The sequence below is a fragment of the Lytechinus variegatus genome, chromosome 3, assembly GCF_018143015.1.
Source record: "Lytechinus variegatus isolate NC3 chromosome 3, Lvar_3.0, whole genome shotgun sequence".
In the NCBI taxonomy this organism is placed as follows: Eukaryota; Metazoa; Echinodermata; class Echinoidea; order Temnopleuroida; family Toxopneustidae; genus Lytechinus; species Lytechinus variegatus.
In genome coordinates this window covers 61,635,893-61,661,656 of record NC_054742.1, presented here as the reverse complement: position 1 = coordinate 61,661,656, position 25,764 = coordinate 61,635,893, and the positions used below count along the sequence as shown (strand labels likewise).

The 25,764-nt window shown below is 36.5% G+C and overlaps 1 protein-coding gene across 1 annotated transcript; it reads right to left on the bottom strand.

Moving 5' to 3' along the window:
• Nucleotides 1-435: 435 nt before the first annotated feature.
• Nucleotides 436-25,502, bottom strand: LOC121411569 (rab GDP dissociation inhibitor beta-like). The gene is made up of 9 exons (XM_041604363.1): nt 25,344-25,502; nt 18,203-18,310; nt 17,616-17,712; nt 13,999-14,133; nt 10,682-10,880; nt 9,587-9,718; nt 7,306-7,577; nt 3,701-3,900; nt 436-2,899 (listed from the first exon to the last, which is right to left on the bottom strand). Exons 1-9 carry the CDS (start codon nt 25,386-25,388, stop codon nt 2,762-2,764), a joined length of 1,326 nt encoding a protein of 441 aa, XP_041460297.1. The 5' UTR covers nt 25,389-25,502; the 3' UTR covers nt 436-2,761.
• Between the last annotated feature and the right edge of the window lie 262 nt (nt 25,503-25,764).

Below are 25,764 nucleotides of genomic sequence, written 5' to 3'. Positions count from 1 at the left end.
TTCACAATCTCAATTCTGAATATATAGACTTTTTTTTCTACTTTTTTCTAAATTTTTACACACAGATTTTTAACATTCATAGAGCTTCCCATCTTCTATTCCCATGAAAGAGTAAAGAGATCCTTGAAACAGAATTCTAAAAGAAAATAAAATGGGGGGGGAGGCAGAATCAGCAAAGGAGATACCATGCTTACCCATAAGCATAATTGCCTGAACAATACAGTCTTTACATACAGAGAAAAAAAAATTGCATGTATCCATTATATCCACATCCTATGTGCACATGTGCCATATAACTTGTAGATTGAGAAAAAATTAAAGGGAAAGTGTTACTAAATTTGATAGACAGACAGGATATGTCATCACAATCACAATCACACAAAGACATTGTGAAGGAGGGATAGTTTCTTTAAAAAGAAATGTAAAGTAAATGAATCTGCCAGTACTTTCGTTATTTTTAACAGGACTATGTATTTATGAATCACGTAGGATCTCTAATCCACTTCCACTGATATGCAATGACTTTTTCCATGTAAACTTTTATTTTTTAATACCCGACTATCCACAAACAGACCTCTAATAAATTTATACTGCAGTATGCTCAGGAAAGCTTAAGTTGTTGTATCAGGTTTTTTTTTTTTTGGGGGGGAGGGAATGTTATTTTTCATCTTCAGCTTGAAAATAATTTGCCTTTTCTTCAGTAATATAATAAAGATATATTTACTTTACAAAATTCTACTTACAAGACATGCATAACAATAGATGCACTTGTGGAAAAATTGATGTTACTGATCAATATAAAGCTGTGCATGCACATAAATTTCTTACAAATTCTATTACTAAGCATAAGGTAGTATGATTACCAGGGAGCAATTATAATGAAAGGTGATCAACACATCTGATTCTTTCCTGTGTACATGTAGGTATCAATAATTGATGTCATTATTTGTTTTATAAAGATGTAAAATTTAAACAAATTCTATTTCTAACCATAAAGTAGTTTGATTATCATGGAGTGATTACATGTAAAATCAAAGGGGATCAGCACATCTGATTCTCTCCCAAGTACATGTATGTATTAATAAATCTTGCCAATTTACCATCATTATTTTAGGGGTGCTACAGAAATTGCGGACCGAAAGTGAGCTGCAGATATAATGAAATAGAGATCTGTAATAAACATAACTTACCATATTATCTATATCCACACAAAATCTATAGTACTTTTTCACTAATTTACTTCCTCGAAATCTCACATTTTTTTTCTTTAGTATATCTGCTGGTGGTAACTGGTAAATACAACTTGGCCTATCATAGAAAAACAAATGACATTTTTTCCACCCAAAAAGTCATGCAATCTACTATATTAGAATAATCTGATAAATCATAGAAATAGTTTGCATTGTACTATCCACCACTATTCATTTTGTATTTAATGAAACCACAGGAAACTGTACATCAAATAAGTGTGAATTACAGCACAGTTGTACATGAAACAAGACTTCATTAACATTGTAAGAGTTGCTGGATAAGTGTATGTCTCCATTTGGTTTACAAAATATAATAATTAAAATATTGGTACAAGTAATTCTATACCATTTTATTGCTGAAATCTAAGACCTTTTTAAGAGGAAAAAAATAATAATCAGTGTTAAACCTGTCAAATATGAAATAGGCATGTGTTCATATCTGGATAATAATAAAAGACTGCAATATCTCAATTAGAGTCAGATCTCTTCGATCAGACTGCCACATAAAACAATGAAAATCCTTTTGCATGCTGGTATTCTTTTATTAAATAATTTTGTTCTATACTTATATAAATGTGTCTGTTATTTTATAGGAGATTATACATAAAAATACAGTGTTAACAGAAGGGCTACACATACAATGAAATAGAAAAAAGAAAAGTTCAGGTATTTTCTTTATACTTCAACACAAAAACATTCTTTCAGGTAAAAAGAAAGATGTATCATGAACAAATACATACTTTTTTTCTAACCATATTGCAGATAACAAACATTTCCAAAAACTTAAATTCATCAAATACAATAAATCTCCATGCCACTTGAAGACCAGGACATTCGCTTTTCATTCAACCATTACAAAAAATTCTTTTCTTTCTATTAATTTCTGTCATCATACTTCAGTTGTATGAATATGTGTTGTATATTTCATCATACTATGTTGTACCTGCATAAAGGTATAATAATGTTACAGAGAGATGAGTAAAGTTAGATGGTGTACATCTGTTCTCTGCAATTTTCTTCAGGGTTAACAAATTGATCAGTAACACAACTAACCAGCCTATCATCAAACTTCTGGTATGTATACAATGTTTTGTATTCCTTCATGATAAAATTGTGAGGCTATATTACCCTTCTTCATCCAATTCTCACTAACTACCAAGAACTAACCCAATATATTTATGACCACACAATTGTACATTCATAACAAATAATATATACAATTAATGCTAGATACAGTTACCCGGATATGAAGTGGCATGAATCTATGTAATAGTATGGGAGGGAAGGGTAGCTGAAATACATAATTGCGTGAAATCAAGTTCGGTGTTGATCTTTTGGTGTTGGTGTTTGGCCAATCCTTTAAATCAGCATGGCACCAAGCTCTTAAATGAAGCTGGTGTAGAGATGGATCTCACAGAGCTACCAATAAAGTGATTTGAATCATTTTTGATTGGATAATGGTGACAGAGAAGGCATTCCACCAACACTAACACAGAACTTCTCACTCTCTTTTAGTCCGCTGTTTCAATATCTTGATTTATTTTGCTAAAATCAAAGTCTTCTCCCGTGATTCTGCGGTATACGTTCAGGATGTCATCACAGGTTGTCTCAAAGTGAGTAGTAGCATCGTAGGAATTGGTGACGAAAATCTGAAATGAACAAAAACAAGAAGTTGATTGCTAGACTTTTGATTCAAGCACTTGATGGTTCAACAGGAAAAATAAGGCAGTAGAATAAATTGAAAGATGTTGAAGTGTGCATTTATATTAGAGATATTTATGCTTTAAACACCAAGAAATTGACAGAAATCCATGAAAAGCCAACTGAAATTAAAATTGAAGATGCAAAAAATAAGTAAAGATGGCACAAGAGTGAAGTGTGTGAAGAGATGGAATTGATGAAATTGTACCTGAGGGACAGGTATAGCTGTCAGAATGGATGTAAAGCGGCTTTGACATTTAAATTAATGTTTAGGTAGCTGAATTTTTTAAAGGGAACATAAACAAGACTTGACACAGGAATATATTTAGTGAATATAAAGACCAATGTGACCTCTGACCTTGATAATCCCTAAAATCTTCAATCTGCAAGTGAACCCAAGTTTAATTTGGAAAATTCCACTCTATGTTCATAAGAAATTATGCTTGTCCCTGTCCTTAGACATCTAGTTAGTCCAAGGCCATGGCTTCCAGACCTTTATGCAGAACACTGACCAAACTCATGTTTAATCTGCAGTTAAAACCTGGGGGGGGCGTTTCATGAAAGGACTTGTCTTTTATCCCACAAGTACCAGTTTATCCGACAGTTACCATAGGAACAGTGCCTCTCAGCTAATCACAATCAAGGAAAGATATCAGATCTGACAACTTGTCGGATGAAAATATTGATGAAATGCTCCCCAGGTCTAATGAGGAAAATACCATCCAATGTTCATAAGAAACTATGCTAACCTGGCTCTCTTCTCCTGTTTCTTTAGGGACCGTCTGATCGTCTACTGATACAAACTTCTCTGCGATAGGGCCAAGAAGTTTAAGACCTGGTTCCAGTTCTGCTTCTGGGTTAGAAGTCTCCACTGTGGTAGCTACGAGAGCAATATACCAATTCTCGGTTGCAACGTTGTGAGTTTTGGAGAGCACCAGTACATAGATGTCTGCAGAGGAACGATACAAATATACATTATGTCACTATAGGATATTCAATCTAGAAATGGGGGGGGGGGCTTTTCTGGGGGTGCATTTTATTTGTTGTTTTTATTCTACATTTTTGCATTTATACCAACTTTTTAAACCCAATATTGCTTTTACAGATCAAACTGTGACATAATGAATTTACATAGCTAAAGCTAAAAAAAAAAGTAAAATTCAAGCCACTCTTTTCAAACTTAATAACTTGTTCTTACATGGATATATTTATGTAAAAGAAAACACGTCACCATGGGGGCATTGAGTAAAGCACATTTCAACATATATTGTGTAATGTTTTCCATGCTGTTAAATGCTGGGGAAGCATTAACAGCATGTAATTGATTGTGAGTGAATTCAACAGCTTGCGAAAACGTTACTTGGGACCCCATCATAAATTATGTACACAAAATAACAGCTCATACAGTAGCCCAGTCATTTAAAGATAAATTCCAGTTTTGGTAACGATCTCAAAATGACTTTTTACAGAATCTAAAATAATGACCACCCAAGTGTCTGTTTGTATAAATAAAAAATATGTGCCAAAGGATTCTGGGAGAAATTGTGTAATTGCTGAGAAATAAGCCAAATAAGCGTGGATTCGGTCACTTCCGTCGGGTCTTTATTCCAAGCCTTGAAATAAGTGGGCGCTGAGCGCAAATTCGCGCTCATAACGCCATCAATTGCGCCCATGAAGCCCCAAAATCATCAAAATTTTGACGACCGGGCGCAAATATTTTCCAGGTAATTGCGCCCGCCGTGAGTGAGCAGTGAAGCCATATCATACATGTAATTTAAATATCTGTAAAGCCAAAATCAAATAACTTTCAATTTACGATAAACACAGTTTAAAATTGCCAAGTGCGTCTTTTTTCTGTACCATAAAAAGTGAGCTACGTCCGTCTTTTTTTTTCCTGTAATACATGTGCGCGCGTTCTTCCGGTAGCGGTTTTTCCATACTTCACCATGTGCAATTTCTAATGCACACATTTCCAGTCGGGATATCACAATTCTGTGATATAGTAATTCAAATTGCACAGGAGATAAATCCCTGTTCACAGCACATACGATGTGCAAGTCTTTTATCCTCACAGTCGCCGACCTTGCTTGTCAAAACGGAGCCTTAATAATCCAAAATAACTTAGCTTATAGTTGTGAATTGTAGCTTTTTAATTTCTTTCCTGGAGAGGGGTAAATATCAGACAATAAATCTAACAAGGCTCCATCTAAAAAAAAATAAGAGGACGCCGCGTGCACTTGAGTGTGGTGTTAGCAAGCCAGTTTTGAGCTCATGTCTGCCAGAGCTCTGGGTGAGAATTCTATCAGTAATGGCCTAAGTGATGGTGATTTTCCATTTGAGATAGAGTTTAGATTTCATGTTCAATTTTGAAAACTGTCAAAAAACTTTATGATTTCTTCATTGTGATGAATATTTAAGTTATTAATGAATACATTTTCACCGAATTCAGACTCTCCCAGAATGAAAGGCATTTTCTGTGGAGATCTGCGTTTTCAAATAACTTGTGAAAAACTTAAGGTACGTGAACCTACAATACATGTACATAGCCTGTGGCTATGTGCTGGAATTTGAATAGACTGAGTTATTTATTGATTTTGTTTCTTAATTTCTTTAACATAATTTATATGCAATCCAAGTGCACCTCACAGCCACAATCACACACAAACACTCACCCACTCCCATGATTCAAACCATAAAAAAAACCTTAAAAATTATTTTTTTTTCTAAATTTATTATTTGATCTGAATTCTCTCTTTCTCCATGATAAAAAAAGAGAGAGGGATGGACCATCCCTCTCTCTTTTTTATTTTATTCATTTATTTATATATAAATATATATATATTTTTTTTGGGGGGGGTTCATTGATCATGGTTCATTAAAGACAAAAAATAAATAAACCCATGTGTGTGTGGTTGTAAAGGGGATGTGGAGTGAGGGTGTCAAAACACTTAAACATTTAAATCTGATTTCTTAAATGTTTGAATAAGCCTAATACTTAGCATATGCTATTCATTTACTAATTAAAAAATTGCAGGAGCTGCGCTTACTATAAACAAATTTGCGGTGTGGTTCACCGTTATATATATGTATTTTTTAAATTGCCCCTGGTTCCAGAAAATTGCCCCCGGTTCATGTAAAAAGCCCGTGAGCCGGGGGCAATTTAAAAAAAAAATTGCCCCCGGCTCACAGGTGCTTATTTTAAGGCTTGCTTTATTCCAGCAATAATAATACACTGTCCCACATGTGCCTATCTGTGTTGGTGATCTTCAGAGTGAACGTTTTTCAGCGTAGATTTCAAGATTTCACAAAGTTCAGTTTATGTAACTGTACAAGATCTAGATCCTCGATGATATTCTGACAATTAAGCTTGGTTTTACAGACTTTCTCATGAAATCAGTGTTTACTGCAACTACTGGCATTTCTCTTTAACCAAAAAAAGGCCCGGGGCAAATCCACCTTCCACCTGTTGTGATAAAGCTTTAATCCAAGCATCTGGTGCCACGTCATTCCAAGAGTCTTTCTTCCAAGTCTTGCGCAACTCCTTCCACAACAAGTTTTGGACCCCCAAGTACACCGTTCTGAAATCATGCAAGTATATGTCAGACCCAATTGCTAAAAAGATTGAATTCATTTCCAAATACAATGCAAACTGTATTTTGGGGTTACATAAAATGATCATCATTTCTACTTTTACTGACTAAACTTAATTAATTCTTTCTGGTTTATGATCAGAATAATGTCAGCAAAGATTTCCATTGTAAAAAAAATAAAAGTCTAACAAGAATGTGTCAGATATTAAAAACACCAACTTTCTCTCTTTTTTTTACAGCTAATCAGAATCCTACAAAATGTCTTTGAATAGAAAATTGACAGTTTTGGGCATATCTAATTAATAAGGGCAATTTCTTTTGTCATATGCATAAATTAGCATAATCAATTCATATAGAAAAATTCTAATTATTTTGGAAAAATTAAGCAGATCACATCCCACTCTACCTCTGTAATTTTTGTGTTGCTCACGTGATCTGGGGCTAAGACCTCTAATTGTACATAATATGAAAAGAATGAATGCTCCTTAGTAAGAATAATATGATACATTTATAAATTTTAGCTAGAAACAGAATTTGCAAAATATCATGTTTTGGGGAAAATTTGGGCTTGACATGCACTAACAAAATATTGCAAAATTTTGGAACCACGTACTTGGGTATTACAAACTTGGCATCAAAAATTGCACGAGACTCTGACTGAACAGACCTTTGGTGGGGGTCTTACAGCCGGCTTTTTAGGGTTAAGGGTTAAGTAAAAAATACTTGAATAATGGATAAAGGCTTGTAAGAAAAAAGAAAAATACCTGATTTTCGCCCAACTTGGTTCTGTGGGATGATGATTTGCCCTGAACTCACTGCCTGTATTTCACTGATGCTATGGTTGAGCAGACAAATGGCTCTCACTACTTGGCCCCTCTTCTCAACCCTGTCAGGGAAATAGGAAGGGTCGCCTATCACCATCTTACATTTAGCTGTTTCTCCTTGAGATTTGACGCCAACGACTTTACCCTCTTCTATCACGATCTCCTCTATTGGTTTGTCCAACATGTATGTACCTCCATAGATGGCTGAAAGTCTATTTAACAGAATTTCAGAAAAAACAAATATAGGAAATGATGATTTAGATTTTCATGTTACCAATGACAAATTATGAAAAAAGTGGTTACATCAACTTGCCCCAAGACTACATCCAAAACATGGTGAACTGTAAACATTAAAAATAAGGAAATAAAAAAATGGTCTCATTTGGTGTTTAATTGTCCGAGGTGGTCCTCCCAAATACTTCCAATTTGGCATAAAACAGAGTTTTTTGTGACTTTAAGAAATGACTAGAGCACCACTGACAAAGTGAAGCCATTCACTGCACTGGTATTCAGACTACGTACTTTCAGAGACAAAAATATGGTCTTGGAATGCATTCCATAAACTTCTTTAATATCCTAGAGGCACATTTTTCAGAGATGACTATTTCAATGACCAATTTTTCATTGACCATGAAAATATACCTGTCCTTCGATAATGCAGCAAATATGAAATGCTGAAAAATTTGGTTTTGAAAAGTGATTATGCAGGACCCAGCGGCAGAAATACAGATGTTATGAACCAAGTCACAATGCAACCAACATGGTTGTGATTGATTCCTGCTCAGTCTATGGTGCAAAATGTGCACGTAACGACGATCTTGATAGGCCACTTTATTTAGCAATTAATTGCTAACCTTTGTGTTACGGGTCCCAGATTGGATGAACAAATATTGGGCACTGAAAGAGGCAGCTACAGCCAGAGTATCAGTGCTTGATCATTCAAGGCCACCCAAGCTCATGGCCTTGAATTCCCCCTCAATTGGCCTCAATGCCCATTCAAATGGCCTTGGATACTTTTCCCATTTGAGCTGTAACATCAAAATATAGTTTTTGAAAAGGGGCCTTGCCCTAAACGTATTGGAATCAAGGCTCAGGGGGCTGTTTCATGAAGCTGTTCGTAAGTTATTAGTAACTACAAAAAGACTGGTGATCCTTTCTTGTGGCAAATGATATTCACCATTAGATGTTCACTGGTGATTATTTACATAAGAAAGGTTCACCAGTTGTTCTTTAAAGTTGCTCTTAACCTACGAACAGCTTTTTAAAACACCCGCCAGGGCTTTAATAATAGTGAGCCTTGGAACTAGGCCTGAGACTTTCGGGTATTTTTGTCTTCGGGTACCCAAGGTAATTTTTGGTCGGGTACCTTGTTACCCGAATATCATGTTGCATGAAATATGACTGGTGGAAAAAACCCACAGGTGATGTCATCCAGCCACTGCCGCAAGCCAATTTATGAATGAAAATATAGTAAGCATGCGCAGTGCAAGCCTCCTAGTGCCCCATTCAGTATTCCATCAAACAAGTCTGCAATACTCTGTCATGTCGTACAAAAATCAACTAGAATTCCACTTTCCTATATCTAATATGAATTATGAAAGGTATTCTCAGAGGATCTATTTTCTCACCGATACCACACAGGTAAGCAAATTTTGATTACTTCTTGCTTTTCCGTCAAAACCTTACGAAGTAGCGTCAATATTGCATCGTGTACATGAGTTTGTAGAATCTATCGCCACATGCACAAAGTCAATTGATTTCCGGGTTTTGGAGCATCGAATGAGCCAGCCAATCACGATCGTGTTACCATTTTCGGTTTATGATGAACTGAAAATAGGAACATGAACATGATTGGCTGGCGCTTCATACGCTCAAGCTGCAAAAGTAACATGGCGTCGACTGAACGATCTCAGTCACATCATCACTTGAGAAACTTCTAGATTAATGGATATTTTGAGGGGGAATTGGTGAGATTCAAAATGAGACTTGTGTACTTTTGTCATGAGTTACAATCAAGTCTTACACTACGCAACACAAATAAAAAAACATGTACGTTATACTGGTATTCGTTTTCAGGCATCGGGTAATGAATTTTCTAGCCGGGTACCCAAGGCTTCCAGGCGAGACGCGGATACCAGGGTTTTAGTCCCAGCCCTACTTGGAACAGATTAGATGGCGTTATGCAAATGTCCATTTAATGTAAATTATCTGTAATACTCACCTGGCAAAACCCTGAGGGAGTTCTCCCAATCCATACAGAGGATATATATATGGAGATTTGCCATATCTAGCAAGAGAATCAATATACAACTTGATTCTCAATATTGTCTCCTTGCAAGGCCGTTTAATGTATCTATTGACAAAAGGCAAAAAAAAAAAAAGAAAAAAAAGTCATCAAACAGTATCAAACATTCAACTTTCAGCATTATTCTGACAATGTGTGTAAGACCAACATTCCATAAATTGTATTTATTTTTATAAGAGTACTGGGGCGATCCATAACCAATTATCAACTATTGTCACAATCCTACATCCGATCCCCTTCAAATTTCTTTAAATTTGCAACAAAGGTTCCCAAACATGTTTAATGAAATATACGTAAAATCCTGAAATATTTTGTGCCAAAGAAAATTGCAACGGTTACAAGCAGTCGCACAACCAATTGAGAAAGGGGATTTACATGTTGTGCACAAGAACAATCACATGAGAAAAAAAAATAGCGGCAGCAGCAATTTTTGTGTGTGCCAGGCTCCAAATATCATCGGTGAGCTGCAGTAATCATTTGTACAAAATATGTTGTAAAACTTCTATCTGCACAACTTTAGGAAGCACCCTTTGATTTAATTGACGCAACTATGTGATGCTTACAAATACCCATAACATTCATGTTTTTGTATGTCTGTACAACATATCTGAATTATAGACATATCATTCAACCTTTTAGAATCAGTTCATCAGAATCATCAGTTCCTCATTGAAAACTGGAAAAACAAAACATCAAATATCAGGGTTCCCACAGAAATTTGAAAACAGAATTCCATGACTTTTCCATGACTAAATTGCTGGTTTTCACGACTTGCTTTCTGGCACGGTTTCCAAAATCAGACACAGCAGAGTATGATAATTAAGTATGTGAGAACTTTGCGAGACACAACAAAATGGAAAGCTGCCATAGCCAAGAGGTAAACTATGCAATTCCATGACTTTTCCATGACTTTTCACAAATTTTCCGAATTCCCTGACTTTTCCCTGACTTTCCAGGACCAAAAATTTTTCCAGGATTTTCCATGACCATGGGAACCCTGAATATACTTACTCATCGTCACGGTGGAGAGCCATCGCATGTCCTACAAAACCTTGTGTGTTTTCATCCAAACCATACTTTTTATATAGCTCAGTCATAGTGGTTTTATCCGGATCTACTCCTTTAAAGGTACTAGGGTTTTCCTCTTCAAAGTCAACCACATAGTTGAGGAAACTCTTGAAGCGGCGTTTTTCAAAGATTCCCATCAGGGCTGTAATAGTAATTTCAATGCAAAAAGATCTTAAAAGGTGCAACTGAAGTGAATGATTAGTTGTTCTGGTGGGTGTTTCATAAAACTGTTTGTAAGTTAAGAGCGACTTTAAGAACGACTGGTGATCCTTTCTTGTAGTACATGGTATATTCATTGGCGACGGTTTAGCGCGTAAGAAAGGATCACCAGTCGTTCTTAAAGTCGCTCTTAGCTTACGAACAGCTTTATGAAACGGCCCCCTGGTGCAGGTAGCAAAAATATTTGCAATCAAACCAAAATATCTGACGCAAATTGAATTTTAAACAATCACAGGCTATTTGATTGTTTTCGTGTATAACGTAAACGCATCTTTATCTGAAATGGGCTCGTGAGAACTGTAACTCTTCATGCTAACTAGGCTGGGGGAGGGGACATGAGCCCCCCCCTCGTGTTACACAATACTCTCACCACAATGTTTCTTCACTTGTTTCCTTCTAGTCTCAGGCATCTTATGAGATGAAATAAGCAATGCTCGGGTAGGCAGTTCTGAAGACAAGCATAATTTTGTATGTTGCACCAAAATAGCTTAAAAAAATGTGAGTTTGTAAAAACTTTTATACAAATTATGTTTACAGCCAAACATCAAAATAGAGCTATTTGTCCTTTGACAGGGGCTTTCTGCCATTCCCCCACTGCTTTGAATGTGGTGAACAGATAGTACTGGCCGAGACAAGATGCTGGCCAGTTCCTTGTGGGGCTATAACCTATTACAAAGGGCCTAAGGAACATGAGCAGATAAAATACACCATAGAAAGTGGACAATACGCATTGCTGGGTCTTACTTTTGAGTTGCCTAAATAGAACTCTCATATCATTTGAATCTGTAGAAGTTTGCCTGATTTGCCATCAAAGACAGAGCAGCCAGGGAAAAAATTAACTTTTTTTTTTTCGGGGGCTCCATTTTCAATTTTTTGTAAAATTTTGGGGGCTCCATTTCTACCTTTCGGGGGCTACTTTTTGCATTTCGGGGGGTCTTTTCAAATGCTACATTTTTTTTATTTTGAGGAATACCTGTTCACTTATTAATGAATTATTACTTATTGTTTAATATTGTATGATTTTTTAATTTATTTTTTTTCATGCCTAGAATTTTGGATGTGGGTGTGTTTGTGTGCGTGTGACTGTGAGGTGAACTTGGATATAAATGAATTCAATAACCTGTACCCGGCCATGTGATTAAGGCCCACATACCCTAACTTTTCCTGAAGTTCTTTGAAAACGCAGATCTCCACGAAAATTGCACTTCTCTATGGGGGAGTCTAAATTTTGTGAGAATGAACTCATTAATAACTTAAATATACATGACAATGAAGAAATCATCAAACTTTGTTGGCAGTTTTGAATAATATACCCGAAATGTCAACTCTGTCTGAAACAGAAAATCACCATCATTGAGGCCTTTACTGAGCGAATTGTCCCACAGAGCTCGGCAGAGAAACAGAGCTCAGGCTGGCTAGCTAACTAGCGCCAATGCGTGAGCCTCCTGCCGGCCTTGTAAAATAGATGGAGCTTTGTTTGATGATTTATTGCCTGATATTTACCTCATCCCCTAGAAAAATAAAACAATTGATTTTTAAGTTATAATTAGCAAATACGATAAGTTATTTTGGATGTTACTAGGCCGTTTTGAAAAGCAAAGCCGAATGACAACTCACCACTGCGAGGTTACTAGACTCTGGGATTTATTTCTTGTGTAATTCAAATGATTTTATCACAGAATTGTGATATCTGTAGGGGAAAATGTGCATAATAAATTAAACATGGTGGTAAGCATAATGGACCCCTATACATGCAACCGTTTTCCGACCGTTGAAATTATTTTTTCTTTTCATACCATGTGTATGGAAAAATGTGGTACAGGAAAAAAGACGCAATTTCGGAATTTGAAACTGTGCTCCTCGCTATTTCCAAGGCTTGTTCATGATTTTGAGTGCAGATTTTTTATTACATTTAAATGTTAAGTAGAGCTCGAGCATATGGCGCTCTTGGGCCGCTGAGTTGTTATTGCTCTGCAATAATTTCGGGGGCGATATTTATGTTATGTCGCCCCCGAAAGCCTGATTTTGGGTGATTTCGAGGGCGACTTTAACCAGAAATATCGTGATTCGCGAGGGCATGCGACAGAATTGTATCGAAACTTCAATGTAATATGACTGGGATGGAATAACACTTGCCTTAAGAACCTTGCACGTAAATTTTAATGTTGACCTGAAAATGACCTTAGACCTTACCATGTGACCTCCGCCTACACCAAAATCGATATCATGTGACCTCCGACTGCAGCATAACATGCAGGTTCCCCAAGTCAATCTACCATCCAAGTTTGGTTGAAAAGCACCTTACGGTTGCGGAGTTGCAGGTAAGGTTGACCTGAAAATGACCTTTGACCTTATTGTGCGACCTCCGACTGCAGCATAACATGCAAGTCCCCAAAGTCCATCCACCATCCAAGTTTGGTTGAAAAGTGACTTACGGTTGCAGAGTTAGGTGTCATAAGAGAGTCTTGCATGTAAACTTTAACGTTGACCTGAAAATGACCTTTGACCTTACCATGTGACCTCCGACTGCAGCCTAACATGCAGGTCCCCCAAGTCCATCTACCAACCAAGTTTGGTTGAAAGTGACTTACGGTTGCGGAGTAAGGTGTAATATTAAAGAGTCTTGCATGTAAACTTTAATGTTGACCTCAAAATGACCTTAGACCTTACCATGTGACCTCCGCCTACACCAAAATCGTTAGGCTTCCTCGCTATACCATACTCAACCTTCATGCCAAATTTGAAGAAGATCAGAGAAGAAATGCAGCTGATAGAAAGGAAATCTCTGCGGCAGCGGCGGACGCGGTGAGACAAGGCCAAATCCATAGTATCCTCCGGGGGATACAATAATAGATCAGGCTTCAGTCTAAATTCATTTGTTTCACAACATTTGGTGAAAGTACACTTTGTCAGATCTGTAATTACATGTATGATGGCTTAATAACAATCAGGAGTTTCAAGCATTTTCCTCAAAATCATCGCTTGCTGCGATCACTCATGTTTCATATATGTTAGAAATATGAAATTGAAATGGTACTTACATGATGATAATGCCTCCTTTTCATTGGCTGGAACTTTAAAGATCTTTCCCCCTTTGTACACATAACTGCCTTCTATCTGCTTGAACTCTAGATATCGGGTAACTCCAGAATGAATTAACAACTTCACCAGCTGACCTATGAGGAGAGACGAAAATTTGAAAATCAAATGCATTTTCTAGGAAAAGATCAAACATGCAGGATTTTTCCCTTGTTCTACGCTTATTATAAAAGTCTGTCATAATGGAGTACCATGATCAGATCACAATTATTTTGTTTCCATCGGCAATGGAACAAGTGACAGCATAACTCATGCTAATAAATTCTTACTGAGAGTGAGAGTATTCTTTTCATTTTTAGTTTTCTCACAGGTTGTTAATAACCATTACACAGAAAAAACATTTAAAATTCTAAAAATATATATTGTGGAGCGTAGTGGCCCAGTGGAATAGTCTTCTGACTTTGAAACAAAGGGTAGTGGGTTTGAATCCCAGGAACGACGTAATTTCCTTCGGCAAGAAATTTATCCACATTGTGCCGCAATCAACCCAGATGAGGTGAATGGGAACCCGGCAGGATTATTCCTTAAATGCATGAGCGCTGAAAGGAAGGCAGCTCGAGCTAAAGCCGGGGTATAACAACCCTAAACGTGCCTCGGAATAGAATATTTCTAGATAGATGGCGCTATACAAATGCCTATTATTTTTAACTGTAAAGCAAACCAAAAATTATACGTAAATAATTTTACATTTCATTCCTGATTAATTTATTGATAAAAGACCATTTTCTGTCTTAGTCAGAATCAGTTTTGCTCAATATTCTGCCTTTGCTTTTTCTGTTTCAAAATACAAAAAATAAATTATCCAACAGTACCTAGATTAACACTCCTACGATCCAAATATGAAGTTGATACGTCAGAGGGTTCTTTGACAGATATCACCAAAACAAGAGTTTTAAGGAAAATGATGACCTCTGAGACCACGCAACTTTGACCTTCATACCCTAAAAACTAATCTGGTGGGTGTTTCATGAAAGTTGTCAGCACCGACTTAATCGTCAGTGCTGACTATTTCAGTATTTGATTGACAGAGAAGCACTGGCCTCTGGCTGTTACTATGGTAACTGTCGGAGAATGACAACTTGTTAGTGCTGACATCTTTCATGAAAAAGTACCCAGCAGGTCATTGTCACACCTAAAACAGGCATACATGATCCACATTTTGTAGTCAATCTGCTGAAAGGTTCTTGCATTATCTTTGGAACAAAAAACAGGACGGAGGGACAGACAGGCCACCTAGAAACGCAATGCCTCAGGCACCACCTACATCTACAGTGGGCAGAGGCATGAAAATGAAAGCCATTGTAGATCTTTCCTGGCACAAGATCTTCCTCTACAGCCAGGACATTCAGACTTTGTCTTCCCCTTCGAGGTACTTCTCCCAAAGAACAACTAGGCTCCAAAGCTCTAACCATCCCTTTTTCAGAGCATACATGTAAATGTAGTCTCCGAGAGGGAGTCATGAACCAGAAATCAGGGACTCAGTTTTATAATTATGAGGGGAGCAATAAATAGCTCTCCTAGATCTTTTAAGGAGAGCGGTAGAGGAGCACTGCAAAAAGCTCTTCTTCAACATACAAGGGGAGCTTTTTGTCCAATTAACAAAACAGATGGAGGAAATGTATGTACTTTAAAGTTACAATCAACAACCAAAGGAAGTATTTGTAATCGTTTTACAATGTTTTGTAATTAGATTGTGTGTTATCAAAACCTGTTTGAGTTAGGTTTTGACTTTGGCTTAAACTTAAGTCACTGACAATTTTTTTTTTCAGGGGCTCCATTTTAAATTTTTGGGGCAAATTTTTGGGGACTCTTTTTAAATGCTACTGTTTTGTATTTTGACAAATTTTGTCTCTATTTTCTTCTCTTTTCTGTTTTGTATTGTTGATGAAGTTGTTGTAACAGTCGTACCAGGAAGGGTGTTCTCTTAAGCTCCCCCCTGATATGACAACTTATTAATGAATTAATCCTTTTTGTTCAATATTGTATGATTTTTAAAGTTATTTTTCATGCTTAGAATCTTGGATGTGGGTGTGTGTGGGTGGATGTGGGTGTGTGTGTGACTGTGAGTTGGACCTGGATATAAATGAATTCAATATTTAATTTCCACTCCATCTATTCCAGTACAATACCCTGTACTCAGCCATGTACATGTAATAAAGGCCCACATCCCTTAACTTTTCCTGAAGTTCTTTGAAAACGCAGATCTCCATGAAAATTTCATTTCTCTATTGGGGAGTCTAAATTCAGTTAGAATGTATTCTTTAAGAACTTAAATATACATATATATATGAATAATAATATTCATGAAATGTAAACTCTGTCTGAAACAGAAAATCACCATCATCGAGGCCTTTACTGAGTGAATTGTCCCCAGAGCTCTGGCAGAGACAGAGCTCTAACTGGCTAGCTAGTAAAAGCGCCAATGCGTGAGCCTGCCGCCAGCCTTGTAAAATAGATTGAGCTTTTTTTGATGATTTATGGTCTGATATAATACCTCATCCCCTAGAAAAAGAAAATAAATGATTTTTTAGTTATAATTAATAAATAAGGTAACTTATTTTGGAAGTTAATAAGCCGTTTTGAAAAGCAAAGCCGAATGACAACTCACCAATGCTAGGTGACAAGTCTCAGGGATTTATTTCCTGTGTAATTCGAATTATTTAATCACAGAATTGTGATATCTGTAGGGGACACATGTACATTCGAAATTGCACATGGTGGTAGTCATAATGGACCCCTGTATGCAACTGTTTTCCGACCGTTGGGCGTTGCATTGATTTTTTTTCCGTACTTGGTACCATGTGTATGGAAATACGTGGAACAGAAAAAATTATTTTTTTATTCTTTGAAATATGAAATATTTTGATTTTCTTGTCATTGCCATGTGAAATGAAGTTTCATTCCTCCCTGAACACGTGGAATTCCATTATTTCAACATTTTGTGCTTCAGGCAAGGAGGTCCCAATCGTCAAATTCGTAAAAATTGAAATATTGTACAATTCAAACAATAAAAAACAAAATAGTGAGTGACATCATCAACTCTCTGATTTGGATGTAACTTGCTCGTTCATATAACTATTTTGTTAAAAATAAGCAAAACTTTGAAATGTCATAACTTTCTTATTTTACATCCGATTTTGATGAAATCTTCAGCATTGTGCTTGTTGAATTTTTCTCTTTTTATTCAAATCAAGTTTTTGTTGGGGTGGACTTGTCCTTTAAGATGATATTTCAAAAACTTAACCTTAGGTTAATATTTCAATGTCGACGCTGCTGCCACCGCCATCAGAAAAGCGGCGCAGAAAATAGTCTCGCTCTGCTATGCAGGTGACACAAAAATTATTAGGCTTTATTTCAAAGCTTTGCTCAATTTCATATTAAACCCTCATGCAAATAAGAGGTTTTATGTCAAACCGTCACTAACTTTTAAAATCTTAAAAGGTTCCTTTCCTTTACATTCAACATGCAATTTCAAATGAATTTTCAATGTCATGCTCATTGATATTTGCCTTATTATTTTAATCAGCTCACTATCCCAGTGTTGTATATTATCTCTTACCTGAAGCCATCAAGATTTTGGGGATTAGATCAACATTCCAGTCTCTTTGTCTACCATATTTGTCTCCTGGTTCGGGCCTATCAAATTTGCTAAACAGCTACATGTATAAAGCACACATAAAAAAAAATGATGAAAGATATGACTGTACAAATATATTTGAAATATACTTAAATAATTAAACAAGCATTCATAGGAGATGGAAAATCTCTGGTCAGTTGCATTACACTTTGTCCAGGAACAATTATACAGTTAATTCTATGGTATATATTCCAAACTTGGGTTTAATTCAAACGATGATTTGAAACTGTGGTTTAACTATGGATTGCCAATCACGGTACAAAGTAAAGGTTAAATGTCACCAGCTCGTGCGACACTCAAGTAAATTTTAAGCTCTGTCTAGGGATGACAAACATGACAGTTTCCTTAACTTAAAGAATGAAGAAATTGACCACAGTTAAACATACAATGTAAAAAACAATTTTGACATCTTTTGCTTCCCCCTTATTTTTTAGCACTGAGACCATGGCCTAAGTTAAATTGGACTTCAAAATATGGGCTTGTGAATGGGAAAATTTACAACTGATTACCTCAGACAGAGGTGACATAGATGCACTGGCTCCTCCGTAGTACTTTTGTCTGTCCATGTGCAGTACCTTCTTGCCACTTACAGATAACATGCCACTCAGCACACATTCCTAGATGAGACAAATAATTAATTACAATGAGAAAAATATAGTCAAAGGATGTATTACAAGTTGAAAAGAGACTTGATTTTTGTTGGTGTGATGCAGAATTTAAATTTGATTATAAGGTTCCTCCCCCACACGGTGCAAATTCTTCAGATGTCACTGTTTATCACAAGGAGCTGGACATAAGAGGAACAGAAGATCCTGCATCCAGGACTGAACCTCATGAAACCTTATTATATTTCAAGCATGATTGTGGGCCCCAAGTCTGCGCACCTAACAATTTGAGTTAAGATTGAACATGAATTTTTTTTCTTATTTCACAAAATCTTTCAGTTAATAATGTTCCTTATATTATTTTGAGAAAGTGTACCAAATTTCTCATTAAAGGGGAATCCAACCAAAATAAACACTTGTTCTTAGGGGAATAAGAAAAATCAGACAAGTTGATAGGTGAAAGTTTGAACACTATCTGACAAGTAATAAGAAAGTTATGATTTTTTAAAAGTTGTGAATATTGGTAATCCCTAGATCCATGGAGACTGCAAACTGGCCACATATTTGATGTCACAGTGATGTAAGGCAAGGACTACTCTTCCATGTACTCCAATACATAAAATGGCCAATATGTCATTTTTTCAAATGTTTTACTTCAAATTTTATTTTTCTTTCATGAGGACATTAAACAATATACTACCAGGGTTATATTTAGATTAATGCCCCAGGGGAATGGGCAGTTAGGAGAAAACCACAAATCCCTGATAATTACATGTAAGTACATGGCCTATGGGAAAGTTGTCCTTGCCTCTTGTCATAATTTACTAACCCAGTTGCCAATTTAAAATCTACATAATCATAGGGATTTCAATTTTAAAGCAGCCATAACTTTCTTATTGCTGGTCCGATTTCTTTCAAACTTTCACCATTCTGTTTTATCTATTTTTCTCCTTTCTTTCAAACTTTCACCATTCTGTTTTATCTATTTTTCTCCTTTCCAATGTCCACTACATTTATGAGCAAGGCTGGATTCCCCTTTAAATAATGAAAGGAAATATACGATTTTCTTGAGAAAACATCAGGCTGTCATTTTCAGATTGAAAAAAAAATGTCTGTGCACCAATTCACTTAGCACAGCTGGCAGCCGTCTGTTTCGAGGAGTTTTTTAACATTTTTTAAAATTTCTCCTCGTACACAGACGGCTCGCTATCGTGCACCCACCATTAGGGGACTTGCAATGCAAAATCCCCCCGTCGGGGTTCAATTTTTGTCTTTAATGAATAAAAATTTTGAAAATTAATGCGACCAAAATGCAAAACAATATTCCCTCTTGGCATTAATAGCCAAAAACGGAGAAAAATCAAGTTAAAAGAAACAAAAACAGTGACTTACCTCAGCTGTCGCGCAAATTCACTTCCCCGTTTTATCCGATCTTAAGTACATAAACATATGGCCATTAAGTCCCCTGTACAGATCGCGCTAGAACTTCGGTCTCTGTATTTGGTGAGTGAAGCCAACGGAGTTCAGCTGAACAAATAACAGAGACCGAAGCTTTTGGTAATCTATACGTAGATCTAGATCTAGTTAGCTTAGTACTGAAATTTACGAATCCAAGAAATTAAAAAAGGCCCCGTTAGGCCTTACTACTCTCTCATAAAAAAAACAACATCGCACTTCATCTCAACTCAACTCTCAAGTCGACAAGAATCATTTTTCAACACGAGACAGAGAATTTGTTGAATTGAAAAAAACCTAACCATGCTAACTAGCTGCCTTACTAGGCAGGACAACAAGAATTTCAAAATGTGTTTGTTGTCCCCAAGAATGATATCAAAAAATTTCTTAATATCTAATTTGTCATGTGAAACCACTTAAAACTTACGTAAAATTCATTTAAACTGCAAAAAAGAGCAATTTCATAGCACCAACATGGGTCGAAAAAGTCATAGACATCGCGGGTCCCTGTTTATGCACTGTCCTTACTATCGATAGTTTAAACGATCACGATGTGCTCGCTAAATGCGCACGCCCGTCGGCGTCTGCTAGCCGTCCTCTGCTGTGACTCTCAAATAGCCCCGCATGTGCGATTTTTAGTCAGATCGTCCCATATGCTGTTTTTCATGTTAGTACATAGATGCGTGCGCGTTTTTTGCGGACGCAGATCATGTACCCATCTCCGTCGTCTGCTACGGCTCTCTATATCAGTCCCAACTTGTGAAATGTGTTTTCTGGTGTATTTTCATTTGGTCTACATGCAGTTTGCCCACTTGTCATTTGGTCTAATGCCAAATGGGCTAAACCCATTTGGTCAACTAAATTGCCATTTGGTCTACACTTGGTCTAATTCTCATTTAGTGAAATGTCCAGTTGGTCTAATTTCAGCATATTACCTACATAATTATATATTTTTTTACTTTGTCAAATACTGGTACATAAAATTGGCTTTATATCATGCAGTTCCACATTGTAAATATGTATATTCATTTGGTTCACATGCAATTTGCCCACTTCTCATTTAGTCTAATGCCGAATGGGCTAAACCCATTTGGTCTACACTTGGTCTAATTCTCATTTTGTGAAATGTCCAGTTGGTCTAATTTCAGCACAACCTAGGCTACTTAATTATATTTTTTAACTTATATACATATATTTTAGTCTTTATACATATACCAAATGGGCTTGACCCATTTGGTTTAAAAAAAATTCTAATTGCCATTTGGTCTACACTTTGTCTAATTTACATTTGGTCTACACTACACTTGATCTATTTTTTAGTCCAGTCCAGGGTCTAATTTCAACATGACCTACCTCATTATGATTTTATACTTTGTGAAATATATATTTTTTTCTTTATATAATTTCATTTCACCTTATAGTTTTAGCATTGGTTTCCAAATAAATAATACTTGAACAGTGGCATAATCATGATAATGGAGCCAAAAGTTTTGAAAGGTGTATCGGGTAAATTTATAAAGTTGCAAGCAGAAGCAAACAACAAAAAAATGTTGATGCGGGGGGGGGGGGGGTGGGGCGGTGTTAATTAATTTCCTTTTATTTTCCAATGCCAGATCAATCTGTTTTTGCTTGCTAAATTTTTTAAAAATTATATGTTCTGTTCTATCTACAATGTTTACTAATAATCCTTTTTTTACTTATTTTTTTTCAGACACATTCGCACCCGAACCGACTCTACAAGGGAAGAGAAGGAATTATTGAACCCCTTGAGAATATACAGGTCAAGGGCTGTAATAGTATACAGGGGCACTTCCTGGGAGTTTAATTTCATTTTAATTATGTGTTTTCAGGATTTTTTTTAGGATATCTAACATTGCAGTGAAAATTATTGCCCCTGCTGATAGTTTTTCAGCTGTGCATGCCCCTCCTTAATTTCAGTGAATAAGGTGTGGCACTGCCCTCTATGATTCATTTTGAATTTTAATGGGCTCCAAAATGCAGTAATTTATAAATGATAGCATAATCTTATTTTGATAAAGCATTTTACTTAACGGGGGGGGGGGGTGAATTTGACTACTAAACCAGCCCCCCCCCCCATGTCAAGGATTAAATTTTTGGGAAAAAAAGCATATATAAAATAGATATAGTTATTGCATATCAGAATATTATTTTTTCTTCATGTTTTCTCAATAACTCTAAGCTGTTATTGATGAATTCTTTCTTGAAACAAAAATAAGCAATTAATCCAAACATGTCAGTTTCATTTTGTAGACATATGCATTGAATTTACCAATTCAGAATATAAGGTATGCAATCTTTCATAAATGTTGATTTTTATCACTGGTGGATCTGGGGGAGGGCACATCTAGCTCATCCCCCCCCCCCCTTTGAGAGCTACAGTCAAGATGTAATGAAAATACGCAATTTTCATCAAAGAATGCCCCCCCCCAGGATAAATCCTGGATCCACCACCCCTGGTTTTGATTAAGTTTACATGTATTTTCATTTTGAAAAAAAAAAAATTCCTAGAGATTTATAAACAGCATGATTTACACTGAGCATTTCATACACTTTGTGCAGAAGAAATATTATCTTAAGAAATTTGGTTATTAAATTACGGAAGATATCTTTTGGAAATGAAATTACTTTATTGCAGTTATGTCTTACATTGTATTGTCATTTTACTTGATAGAAATTCATTATTTTTTATAACCATGACAGTGTTATAAATTCATATTTGCTAAATTGTAATAATCATTTTGATGTTCCTTCATCTTCATGAATGTATGAACTCTAGTCATCTGCTTCAGTCTGTGAATGAAATGTTTACAAAGGGCCTAAGCATCCCTTGTCATTTTTCAATAATTAGTTAAGTCAGTAGTCAAGTAAGGGGTCAGACAGTTTGGCTGTATTATATTTGTTTGTCTTACTAGTGTCAATTTACTAAACTTTTTCTGCTTGTGATTGAACCACCAAATTGCCAGATAGTACCATTTTGTTGGGCAGACATTAATATTGACTAGAGGACTTACTTTCCAAACCAACCTAAAGATATGATACTTCATGTATTACAGGGGTATATTGCCTCCATTCCATTGTTGGGATGTATGCTATGGGCTGGGTAATATCATCTAACTTGTCCTGGAATAATCATTCTCTATAACAAGTTCACAGACAAACGGAGATTCCACTTCAGCAACTCTCAGGTGAACATCAACATTCCTGGCATTGGTGGGGGAAGCCAAAATCTTTTGACCCCCCCCCCGAAAAAAAAAAGATAGTGACCAAATAATATCTTGGGGGGGGACACAGGAAACAAAATTGAAAATTGACAAGCCAAAAAAAATTAAAAAATAAGGTTATCAACAAAAAATTGAGGGGGATGGAATCGTCCCCTCCCCACCTCAAATTTAGGGGGATACTCCCCCCCCCACTTCCGCCGCCTATGATTCCTGGTGCTTGGAGATCTGCGAAAGGCATGCTATAACATCCACTTAAGTTCCATTTCCTTTCATGTTTTTTCCTCTTCTTAGTGAGCATCTCCAAGTGTTCATATTTTTTCAGTGTCCTTTTTTAGATTTATCAAACTCAGTTTTATTACCTGATAAAATTCTATCCCAAGAATTGAACACTTTGATCAAATTTGGAAGTTCAACTTAATGTAACTGACAATATATAACTGAAAATAGAAAATAAAAGGCAAAAATAATAATTATGAGAAAAATAATAAAGAAAAACAGTTACTCAAATCAAATTCACTCAAAACCATACACTAATGTACTCTCCTCAAAAATCAGTTCTCACTTTTAGGTATTGATCATTCATTCAGTCAATAAAATAATAAAAACAGAGACAGGAGGTCCTCCTCAAAATAAACACAAACACAGAGTCTCACATACACACTACACATGAAGAGTAAAATCAGTTTGTATCTTTCGTGGGATTTGTTTTTATGTAAATCTGGATTCTTCTTGTTAGTAGGGCCTTAGGTCACTCTGACTTGAACTTAAAACTTCCAATCTCAAGAAGGCAAGATATCTCAGTAGATAGTCATTGTCAAGATGTTTAGGAGTTCAATCTGGAGGTGAGGTTATTCATGATGGCATCTGATATTCTGGCAGAAAGAATGAGAAATAAAAAAGTGCATAAATACAATTATTTATTTTTTCAATGCAAATTAAATAAACGAGTCATTCAAGATAGTGTGTATTTTTTAGAGGGGGGGGGGGTGATGGCATATTTTAGTCCAAATTATTTTTATCTTCATTTTTTTCCACTTTGTATTACCATTTATTCAAAAATTGCAATAAACATATTAATATATAAATGAGTTTTAATCTAGTTGGCAAAAGAAAAACCAGTGGCGGCGGCAGTGCAAAGAAAATGCCAGTAAAAGGCAGTAAAGCACTGTGTCTGAGTGACTGACACCACGGCACTGACAGTGAGGTGAATGTTCATTTTCCAGTGCATGCACATTATTGCCCCATCATATTCACTCGTTTTCAGAAAATATTTAGTTATTCCTCATATGACCATGATTATCTCCTTCATGTCATTACTCTGGTGTTTATTCATGATTCTAAATTCAGGAAATCATTTAGCAAACAAAGAAAACAAAGCATTTCTTGACTGTGATTCCGTGTGATTCAAGTTCTATTTCATTTCTGTGTATCACACGTACGCACGTACGTGACGTAATCTTGATCTCTAATCTGCTAATTGTTATGTTAATTAATCATCCCGTGCGCGCGATTAAAATGGCTCGAAATTCGACCAAATTCAAGGGCAGCTCAGCTTGTAAACCTCACTGAGAAGGGCTTCCACAGCCCTTGCGATTCCCCGCGCTGCAATTTAACTGCAAGACACAGAAAGGAAATCAATTCAAGTTTCACAATCAACGGAAAATCCAGAACACTTCGAGACCCATTTTGCAAGAAATACAACTAAATAAGGTAAGAATTGAGAGCAACTCACGACACTTTTGACTTACCGACACTTTCATGGTTATTTTTGGAAGATTTCATGGAATTTGGGGCACGAAAAGGACTTCGGTAGCTCGCGAAAGTCCTATGCATTACGATGACATATTTTTCATCGCACGGGAGGACAATCACAAAGAGAAAATATCATATTCATCCGCACTGACAGGGGCTTAATTTTGACGATATCGCATCGCTATGCGATTTCACTCATTGACAAGCGGACGTAACTTACGTACAAATTTTGAGCACTTCCGCGACAGCGCCATCTAGTGTCAGTGACTACCTACGGCCGTGCCTAGCCTTACTACTAGCATGTTTAATCATAACTTAAATTAAATTTTCAGGTGCGCGAACATGGAGTAACCTTAAGCATAGCACTCTGCTCAAGCCCAATCAAGCACCACAGCCATTGCAAAGCAAGAATCAAAGATTTCCAAGGACCAAGTGGATGATCAAGCTCGTGTTCGTCCACTGACGACTAGCTAACGTTAGTGCCTGTGAGCCTCAAGCTCTGTCACTCAGTCTCACTCTCAGTCTCTGCATCCGCCCATTGATAATTTCACAAGTCAAAAACATGTCTAACTTGCAAATGTTCAAAGTTACAATACCTTCAGGCCTGTTCCTAGAATTATTGCATCATATTCTTCATCCATATTGGAGTGATTTCGGTCAAAAAAATGAAGTAAACAGCAAAAATGTGTTAAGATTTGGACTGGTTTTGTCCGGGTCTTGTCGAGTCGACGGTCACCTACAACCTTTGACCCAACGAACATAGAGGGCAGCAACACACGACAAGCAAGACAAGAGAGGGAGAGAGAGATGCATTTTCCCCATTCCCCGGGGGTATTTTCCCCCCCCCCCCCCATTTTCCTTTATTCTTCCTCTTTGTCTGCATGGTGGTGAAAATTTGGGAGTCGATGCCCTCAAGCCCCCTCCCATCAGTACGATAGTGTGATGATCAGAGAATCCCGCTGATCTCTATATAAACAGATATCAGTAGAGGAAGAACTTTAGAAAGTAAGCCCGGAA

Bases quoted from the DNA above. Each gene is read 5' to 3' on its own strand.
- LOC121411569 (XM_041604363.1), bottom strand. From the start codon at position 25,388: ATGGATGAAGAATATGATGCAATAATTCTAGGAACAGGCCTGAAG. The intron at 14,134-17,615 runs GTAAGAGATAAT...CTCTCCTCATAG, and splicing joins CAAAATCTTGATGGCTTCAG to GTCAGCTGGTGAAGTTGTTA. The intron at 10,881-13,998 runs GTAAGTACCATT...TTACTATTACAG, and splicing joins AAAGGAGGCATTATCATCAT to CCCTGATGGGAATCTTTGAA.